The 9,845-nt window shown below is 39.1% G+C and overlaps 2 protein-coding genes across 2 annotated transcripts in view; both read right to left on the bottom strand.

Annotated features, from left to right (window-relative positions):
• Positions 1 to 431, bottom strand: part of LOC109724989 (kinetochore protein NDC80 homolog) — a 5,869-nt gene extending 5,438 nt beyond the window's left edge. Inside the window, 2 exon segments of the mRNA XM_020254019.1 lie at positions 1 to 7; positions 9 to 431. The exon segment at positions 1 to 7 is cut by the window's left edge and continues 860 nt beyond it. Coding sequence (XP_020109608.1) covers positions 1 to 7; positions 9 to 301 — 300 coding nt within the window. The 5' untranslated portion in view covers positions 302 to 431.
• On the bottom strand, positions 1,077 to 7,525 carry LOC109706688 (micronuclear linker histone polyprotein-like). Its single transcript, XM_020227640.1, has 5 exons — positions 6,382 to 7,525; positions 5,613 to 6,274; positions 5,419 to 5,508; positions 1,842 to 2,552; positions 1,077 to 1,484 (listed from the first exon to the last, which is right to left on the bottom strand). The coding sequence occupies exons 1-5, from the start codon at positions 6,488 to 6,490 to the stop codon at positions 1,437 to 1,439; spliced, it is 1,620 nt and encodes a 539-aa protein (XP_020083229.1). The 5' UTR covers positions 6,491 to 7,525; the 3' UTR covers positions 1,077 to 1,436.

The raw sequence follows: 9,845 nt of genomic DNA, 5'->3' as shown, positions 1-9,845 counted from the left end.
CGTCGGAGATGTCGCGGGCGGAGGGGAGAGGCGGCCGGAGGGAGAAGGGGGCGGACTGGGAGGACAGGTACGAGTTCACGGCACGGAGGGCGGCGGACTGCGACGAGCGGTCCGACAGCAGAGGAGGGTTGGCGGCCGCCGCGGATGAGAAGGAGGGCCGGCTGCTGCAGAGGCTGCTCGCATCCGAGTCGCGCCGCCCGACGGCGCCGCCGACCTCGAAGTCGAGGGACGGGCCGCCGTCCGCCGGAGCGGGAGCAGCCGAAGCCCTCGGGACGCGCCGCCGACCGCCGACGCCGCGCATCGCTCCGATTCGGCCGGATGCGGGATCTGCTGGGGATTGGATTTGGTTTCTTATTTTCCCGCTCAGCGACGAGCCCCCGAATTTTAGGTGCGGTTTCTTATTTTCGAAATGAAATTCGGAAGACGCCGCACTATGTTGGGTGTTACGAGAGAGAGAACACGTCGCTTCAAAGAGTTTGGAATTTGGGCCTTGGGCCCTTATAGATCCATCGGCCCAAGAAAGGGAACACCCTTTTTTTTTTTTTTTTTTTTTTTTTTTTTTTTTTTAAGGCGAATTCTCTGAAGTATCTTGCAGATGCAGGATTCGTTTCGTAACTTCTGAAGTAAAGATTTTTTTCTTTTTTTGAACAACACTATTTTTACATTTTATTTTGGAGTATAAATCTTTCACTCTTTTATCATTTTTTTTAATATTAGAAATTCAAGGGTGCGTGAATTTTAAGATGAGAGTGTATGTCTAGCATATTCTTTCTTTTCTTTTCTTTTTTTGATTTGTGTAGGGACTTCAAAAGGCAGATATTGTACGTAAATGTAATGCAATTCCCCACTCTGAAGTGGACGTGATCCAAACCATAATAGGTTGTTATCAAATTCAACTTTCCAGTTGGCACATACATGCTGACACAATCGAAAATTGTACAACTTGGCTTCCAATCTTTTTTATATCTTAAAACTGTCGTCATGAACCGAAGCGGGTCGGTAGGATCAATCGAGGATTAATCCCGGATGGTTATGAAAAAAGGAAAAGAAACACCCAGATTTCCCAGAGAACACAATTTCTTAGACCAACGGCCTATGGCCCGGAAAACTTGTAACTAATTTGAATTTCACATTCCTCTGGAGAAGAGAGAGAGAGAGAGAGAGAGAGAGAGAGAGAGGGAGAAAAGAAAAAAGAAAAAAAAAAAAGAACTCAAACTTTTTCTTTTCTTTCAGCTTAGCAAGAATGTTAAATCACTTCTGTTCTCGACCGAAGAACACTTGCCTAGTCAAACTAAATGATTTCTAAGCCCTGAAAACAGAGAAGATAAAGCAAAAACTCATGCTCCAGGTTCAGAAACAGATGTGCTCAATCAACAGTGTCGTCAAAATCAAATTATATTGCCTGCCAAAGTTCCCGCCGTCGCTTCCTTCGATGATCAAATCTTCATCTGGAGCAGCTTCGAGGATTGCTTCCGCTCCTTGTACTGTACAAAGGATGAAAAATGATAGTCATGCAAACATAGTAGTAGTACAGCGAAATAGTTTACTCAGTAAATCAGCCAGATGCCTGTTTCAGCCTCAATTCTGGAGAAGCTCCTGTGCTTCAGAAAGCAGAAGCTTCTAGAAACCAAGCTCTTTGCAGACAAAGAGTTTGAAGCTTTATTTAGACACAAAGTCGAAATGAGTTTTTAAACCTTAAAAGCAGAAGCTTCAGCTTTTGCTTCTGCTTTTGCTTCTGCTGCAATGGGACTTGTCAAGAAAATTAACAAAAATTGTTTTCTGCTTCTTTGGATGGATCTAATTTTATAACACAAACAGGCCCTAACACAGAAATTAATTACCATCATATTAAAAGCATCAATCTCTTCCTTTGTCAGGGCATCCACCACTGCATTCTCATCCCAGCCAAGTGACCGCAGGAAGGCTTCTTCCTCTGGGTCAACAGGTTCCGAAACTTCTTCGTTGTCAGGTAGTGGACTCTCGAATTCCTCACAAGCCTCTTTATCTTCTTTAACACAATTCCCATTCTCTGAGCACTTCAACTCCGAATCGGACAAGATGCCCTCCTTTTCATTAGTAACACCAAATTCACTCTGGTCGCTCGAATCCACTACACTGGATGAGGGTGAAACAGGGCCTTGTTCCGGAGTAGCACTCGAACTATTCAGTGATTTATTGCGTATGAAATTGAAGAATTCATGCCTATCCTTCGCTTGAGAATGCAATCTCTTCTCATTCTTGCTTTCAACCTTAGGTTTTTGGTTAGTGGGACTCTTCAGCGAGAGATGGGAAGCGGACGGAGAAAGACTACTGACATTCACAACTTTGCTAACAGTTGGCCCATCTTTGGTTGAAAGGGAGGTATCATTATTCTTATCTCGGTTGAGGACTTGAAAAGTCCCAATTTGGGACGGCTTTGTAGTATCAGACCTAACATGCAGGAGGGCAGGGTTGAGAGGAGGAGGTGATAACTGCCGCCCAATTTTAGGAGCGCCACTTGACTCTCCACCTCTTGCTCCTTTGTTCTTCAACTTTTCCGAAGAGCTTGACAACTGAGCCATGTTCAAGAAGCTTCATTAGAAAGATTATAGTAAATAAATCATTTTCTCTTCACAAAAAGAAAAAGAAAAAGAAAAAAAGATTAAGAACATGATGAAGTAGCAAATCAAGAAGAAACTTTTCCCAGTTTGCACTAATTACAACTATTCAACAACTAATGAGCTTTCTACCAATAATAGTACATGATCAAGTTAAGATTTAGTTGAAACATGGAACAAAAAAGTAAAATCCAAAATACAGGTACTTAAAAAAAGATTCAATTATCTGTATCTGCTTCCACAGGACTAAGTTATTAAACTTCATAATCCAGCTTAAACATATTTTAGAATATATATAAAAAATTTTCTTTTTATCAGCTAAAATAAGAAAGGATGCCAGAAGGTAACGGTGGATCAAAAACATAAGTTACCAGGTAACTTCCACAGCCTGCAGCCTACAGAACCAAAAATTCAATAAGCAGACTCCCTAACAACAAGTGCTGTTAAAACAAAATAATTGAGTTCCCAACTTTCAACTCAAGTTTTCAATGGGTTCACAGAAACTATGTCACAAAAGAAACACCTAAGTCGCACGCAATGAAAATTGAATGTAAAGTAGGGAATTCGAAGTAGGGATTCTAACATTCTGTAGGCTATTCTTCAATTCAACTTTTATATTTGCATTTAGATTTTCAGCTAATCTAACCTACACTTGAAATGAAGACAAATCCCCAGATAAATTGTTATTATCTTATCCTTTTCTATACCATGTTTAAAGAACTTAGAAATGTTGAGTTGCATGAGTTTCAACTGCAACCAAGTTTGCCAGTTGCTCATCGCCAAATACATTGACAAGCTCCTCCCTTGTCTGATTTTGCTACGGCAAGAAAATGGACTCCTACTTAGAGGATTAATATCAGTTAGATGGTTGTAACAGTCAACCATCACTTTTTTGAACCTTCTTATCTTTGGGTTGCACTCTATACCGAGAAATAACATGGATAAGGATGATGGTTATGACTTAAACCAAGGCTTATGATTGGCCAGTGCTTATTGCACTCGAAATGACAATCGAAAAAGAAAATAATTATCATGAGGATCTCAACCCACATCCAATGCTTAACTCAGTCATATACCATGGTGGAACCAGTACATGATGATGGCGTGAGTCCAATCTTTTAAACGTAAATACCAGATTCAGTCAGCTCCCTAAAAATGACTTGGTCGTACTTATTTACGCCAAGCTAATTAGGTGGATACAAAGGTAAAGACGTCCTCACTCAGTTACTGAAAAGACAACAGACAAATAGAGAGATTTCGATACAACAAATCATGCACCAACTGAACTTGCAGCATTGGTAGATTGTTTAGCATTTAGTGGGGCTCCGGCCATTTCACTGCTCCTAGCCAAAAAAAAAATCAGTACCTATAAACCTCTACTAAGGTTTAAACCGCCGCCTGGAGAACATGTGCTAATTGTGATCAGCACACAGCATGTTCCGTACATTATGCTCTACCCACTACAAGGCACAACGTACGTACAATGACACACACAAGTACCTGTACTGTTTGTTCATTTCTTGTTTTGTATGTACAACACAAGTCCAAAATACTCTGTACGCATGTGGCCACTACAATAGCTTTAAATCCTTGTAAATGTTTATTTGGCCCTGCTTCTTCTGATATCTGCGACCATATATAGTAGAATGCTTGGCAAACAAAAATGTTAAGAGCCACTGTTGAGGCAGGAACAATCTTTGAACCATCAATATGAGTTCTGTGCATAATCTATACACAATGCACCAATCACTGTTTTTCGTCTAAATTCTTCTTAACACACGATAAATTGCAAAGATGCTATAGAGATCCAATTATGTAACTCCCACTGCTCGTGCTCTGCCTCGCTAATGCATGACTAATTGATGATCAACTACAAAACCTAATTGTGTAAGTTTCATGGCTATTGTTCTAAATTGCAACTAGAATCCCTATCCATGTTATATAACTATTTTTTCGACTCATCCGCCTCCAAGCATAGGCACTAGGAGCATTTTCACAATACGGACAGATAAGCAACTTGCATACAGACCATAGATAATGTATAGTCAACTGCCAATTTTGTTTAATGATAAGAAATTAGAGTTTGAGACTTCCTTTTTTTGTGTGAATGATCCTTTAAATCAATGAACCTAACAGTTTGCTATCATCAATAAAGTGTTTTAGTTGCCATCATGTTGAATAATTTAGTGTCTTTTTAGCTTAGCCTCTCTAGCAACTTCTCTACTCCAAAAAGTAACTGTTGACAATTGGCAACCGAATAATAATAATAATAATCTAAACATTATGCTTTGGCAAGAAGCTGAAATGAGCTTTTAAGTCTCAAGAGAACAATTACCAACTCAAATTTTCTCCTTCGACTGCTGCAGAAAGGCACAAGGAGAACTTAGCTGAAAAAAGTAATCAGTGCTTATTTGGGGTCTAGTCAAGTTCTATATAAGCTCCAGCCTGGTTACCTAAAGATCTCTTACTGTGGTCAATCTAAATGTCAACTTTCATCATGCTATCAGTCTAATTAATGAGTAGAAGGCAAAAACTTCTAAGAATCATTTTATCAGCAAGAAAACAAACACGCATAACATTCTTAGCTCAACAATTTAGTGGACATTCACGGAAGATTTTATGCAAAATTTATGATTTGTAAATGTCCACGAAAAGAAGTTATATGAAGTCATCAATTAATCTAATAGAAATTCTCTACAAAAAAACAATGTGGAAATATTGTTTAAACTTAAGAAACAGATGCATAATAACAATCAAAAGAGGATAATAAAAGAATCATAGGAGGAAATTATCTCAAATGTACAGAAGATAAGGAACCTACCAAACTTTTAGGTGTCGAAGGTGTTACAGGTATTAACTGCTTGCATTGTTTAAGCGTCAGTTCATCAATCCTCTGGGTATCAATAGTTAACTGAAAAGAACAACAGTACGGCATGAACAAACAAAAAGCAAATGAGACTGCATAAGTAACTCAGAAACAAGAAAGAAGGCAGTATACTACAATCAAAAGACTACCTGGGGCGCAGTTCGATCTCGTAATGGAGCTTGTGCCACTGTTTCAGCCATATTTAATCCCGTTGGAGTGCTCAAGATTGCAGGAGCCTGACTGTCCGGAGAAGCTTGCGGTGTGTTCACCAACACAGAATTCCAGTTCTCAGCCGCAGCTAGGGCTCCATTACCTGAATAAATCTTTCTAATAGCATCGCTAATGCCAGGCGAAGGAACCCTGCCCACTACATCTGGACACCCATTCTTCTCCTTAGTTCCAAGGGACGGAAAATCCTTCTCGAAGGAGCGGGCCCCAGTTATATTCCCCCCAGATTGTACACCATTTGCCGAGTTTTGTCCTAATCCATTATACAATGAATCAACTGGCCTCCCTGCTGCCATAGAGCTTGAAGATCTCTCCCTTTCAGACCTACTTGTGATGAATGAATTGGAACGGTCATGATACCCATTGTCGACCAAAACTGGCCTACTTTCTCTATCTTTATTCCGTTCTCTTTCTCGACTACTCCTACCAAAACTACTGTAAGCACGTGATTTTCCTGATGTATCTTTATCAAGACTCCTAGAAAAGTTCGAGCTTGAACTCCTCCGAGAGGAGGATGACGAATTTCTTTCCCGGTCAAATACCGACAACCTGTTCCTAGAGGAGTTTGCTACAGCATGTTCATCTACAAGAATAAAAAGCTCTACTTTAAACTATATACGACCAAGATAAGTATAAGACTAGCAACACTGAGGAAAATTAACATACGAGTGCGAGAAACGGAAATCATACCTGAATGTGAGGAAATAGTGGAATGATGGTTTGCAGAGGCATTGTTAGCCGCACTCGCATTCGACGATTTTAGCCACTCTGGCTTGAATGCCAGTTCAGTTTTCTCCATAATGAACAGAGATCACCATCTAGGTACAACTACTGTTCCTCGCTCCTCCTCGAAACTAATCTCCCTCTATAATAACCTAATCAACCCCGAATACTATTTCCTGTACAAAAGCAACAATCCAAGGACGAAGCGCGCGAAAATCATCACAAGGCGATCCCCGAAGCAGGGATCGAACCGCCCCCGAGGGGCTCGCAAATGCAATAGCTCCAATTCCTACTCTCCCGCAAGGAACCCTATATAATGCACCAAAATTCCCCCAAAAAGATCAATTAGGTATTCTCCTCCACCAATCAGACGATCAATTCAACCTCTCTACGCATCCATTGTTGGCCACGCGGACCAAGAAGAGTAAAAAGCCCAAGAACCCCCCCTCAAAATCCCCCAATTCCTCAACGATTCCGCAGGAGAGGAGAATCCCGCACAATAACAAGCAAACACGACGGAGGCGCAGAGCGAGGAAGGAGAAGACGACGACGCGAGCGAAAACGCGAAACCCTAATCAGAAAACCCTAGCGAAGGAAACCTCTAGAATAAAACCTCGTATCCGCTTCGTGTTAGGAGCGGTATCGTTTTAGAAATTAGAAAAACAAAAAAAGAAAATTAAAAAAAAAAAACTTCTCTAATCAATAAATCTATATAAGGAAGAGATGGTCGGAATAATAAGAATATAAGACTCTCTATTCTACGGAGTTATCCTCGCTTCTTATTCCGGGGATTTATACGGGAAACCGCGGCGGCGCGAGAATAAGGGATTTATCTTTGGCGTTGTCTCTAATATTTCTCTCTTATGTATTAAGCAAAGCAAAAGATATATGTAAATATTATATATTTTTTATTTATATATATGGCGTAACGGTGGGAGTACTAGGACGAGGAATAAGGAGGAAATTATTCGAATTAAAAACCGAATAACATCTTTAAACGGAAAGAGGAGGAGGAAGGGGCTCTGCTCAAAGATTTGCTGTGTGGGCTCTCTCTCTCTCTCTCTCTCTATATTTCTCTATCTTTGCTGTTTTTTCTTCTTTCTTTTTTTTTTGCTTTTTTAATTTTTATGGCCTTTGGAAAAGCCCTGTGGGGGAAAGTGTAGGCTCGTTAAATTGTACGAGCGCATAACTCCCTCCAGAAGAAAACTAGCGCACCTCGGAGGCGATCTCGGCCGTTGAAGGCGATCGTTTGGATGGGAATGGACGGGTGGATTCGGAGACGCTTGAAACGTGGGGCGTGGCGTTTGGGCCTTGGTTTTGCAATTTGGCCCACATGGTTTGTCACACAAATGGCCCAATTGCTTATAATGGACCGGGGAGAATTGTGGGCCCAAAACAAATATGGGTCCATACACTATATTATTTTGCAGTCACAAGTTGCAACTCACAACGAAGAATGAAAAAACATAATTTTTTTATACTTTCATCCTAACTTTATTTTGTCTGATACCATTAGGGTTGACAATCCAGCTCGTTGCTCGGGAGCCGGCTCGTATTCGGCTCGACAGGTGCTCGAGCTCGAGTGCTCATTTAACACACGGGCTAAATTGTTCAGCTCAAATTTTTTACTAGCCGAACGTGGGCTAGAACCAGCTCTCATACTTGGTTCGATATAGCTCGTGTATGTGTGTGTGCTTGTATTACAAATTTCTATTATTTGTATTATAAACACACGGAATTCTTTTTTAAAATTCTTGCACACAGGATTTAACACACAAATTTTTTTAAATAAATTCTCGCATTACATAGTATATTTTTTTTTGAGAAATTATTACATAGTATATTGTATCCTCAATTGTACACAGAGCCTTAGTATTGGGCAAATGATATTATTTGTCAAAATAATAAATTTTAACTAAAATTAGTGGATAGCATGAAACTAGAGGTGGCAATCTAGCTTGCTGTTCGTAAGCCAGCTCGTGTTCGGTTCGAAGTGAGCTCGAGATCGAATCGCTCGTTTAGTAAACGAGCCGAACATGAGCTAAATTTTTCAACTCGTTTACTAAACGAGCCGAACACAAACCGAATTTTTTAGATCATTTAATAAACGAGCCGAACATAAGCTGGGGTCAGCGCGCTCGTATTCGACTCGATAACAGCTCAAATAGATATTTTTTATATTTATATAATTTATATATTATATATATATACATATAAATAAATAATTATATATATAATGTAAATTTTTATTATTTGATTTTTAGCATAAACTAAATATAAAATTCAACTCAATTATAAAAAACTCATTTATATGTAAAGCTTCAGCACTTATATCAAAATCTAATAAGTAAGATTTAAAAGATTTATTTGCTATATAGAGTCCGGCTGAAATACTATCGATAGCACCAAGAATTTGGTGCTATCGAGTTTTCCACCATTAGTTTTAACTCTTTAATTATTTTTACCCGTTAAATTATACTATTCAACCAACCCCCTCACTCAATCCTAGAGAGCCCATATCATCCTAACCACACATTTCTCAATTTAAGGATTAAAAAATTAATAGCATCAATAGTTTGGTGCTATTGATAATATTCCAGCCTAGTTCTGCTATATATATCATTTTTAATTTTTTTAACTTATTGTTCATTGACGAGTTCGTGTTCGGCTCGTTAATAAACGAAATGAATACGAACTGAATTTTTCGGCTCGATATTTTGACGAATCAACTCGTATTCGACTTTTTTTATAAATGAGCCGAGCGCTAGCCGACCCCAGTTCGCTCGTGTTTGGCTCGTTGACACCTTTACATTACAGGAAAACAACTTTTTTCATTTTTAGATACATGGTAGAATTTGAACTCGTGACCTCCTCTATAATATAAAAAGGATTTTTTTTTTTCCTAAAAGATTAAGCTACTGAAGATTAAAAAGAAAATGTTCTTCCGATGAATTATAAGTTCTTGATTTTACATATAAACATATTGCTTCCTACACTTACCAAACTTCTTATGTTATTCTCCCTTATTCTATTTACATTCCAAATTTACATAACAACTCTTACAAAATCAATAGGTAAATAAAATTTAGACAAATACGTAATGGGCCAGTGATTTGAGCCTAACCAGTTGCTAATGGATTACTGATTCGAACCTATGGTTTTTCGATTCCACCGATTGGATAAGTTATAAAGAAAAGAACCATATCACGCAGACACAGAGATCGAAGGAATCTTTTTGTTTTTTAATTAAACAGGAATATATATCCTATTTGAAACCAGATACATGACCGAAGAAGAGAAAAAGAAAAGAAGTAGAGCCAGTGCCCGATCAAATTACATAGTCATATAGAAATAAACAAAAAAAAGAGCAATCATAATGGGTCGGACGCCACTTCAACCAGAGAGAAAAGACTAGGAGAAGTAGACGGAGA

This window comes from Ananas comosus, linkage group 2 (genome assembly GCF_001540865.1).
Source record: "Ananas comosus cultivar F153 linkage group 2, ASM154086v1, whole genome shotgun sequence".
NCBI classification, from domain to species: domain Eukaryota; kingdom Viridiplantae; phylum Streptophyta; class Magnoliopsida; order Poales; family Bromeliaceae; genus Ananas; species Ananas comosus.
This window is presented reverse-complemented; position numbering and strand designations above follow the sequence as displayed.

Bases quoted from the DNA above. Each gene is read 5' to 3' on its own strand.
- LOC109706688 (XM_020227640.1), bottom strand. From the start codon at position 6,490: ATGGAGAAAACTGAACTGGCATTCAAGCCAGAGTGGCTAAAATCGTCG. The intron at 2,553-5,418 runs GTAGGTTCCTTA...AACATGGCTCAG, and splicing joins CTTCGACACCTAAAAGTTTG to TTGTCAAGCTCTTCGGAAAA. The intron at 1,485-1,841 runs GTAATTAATTTC...TCCTTTGTACAG, and splicing joins TTGATGCTTTTAATATGATG to TACAAGGAGCGGAAGCAATC.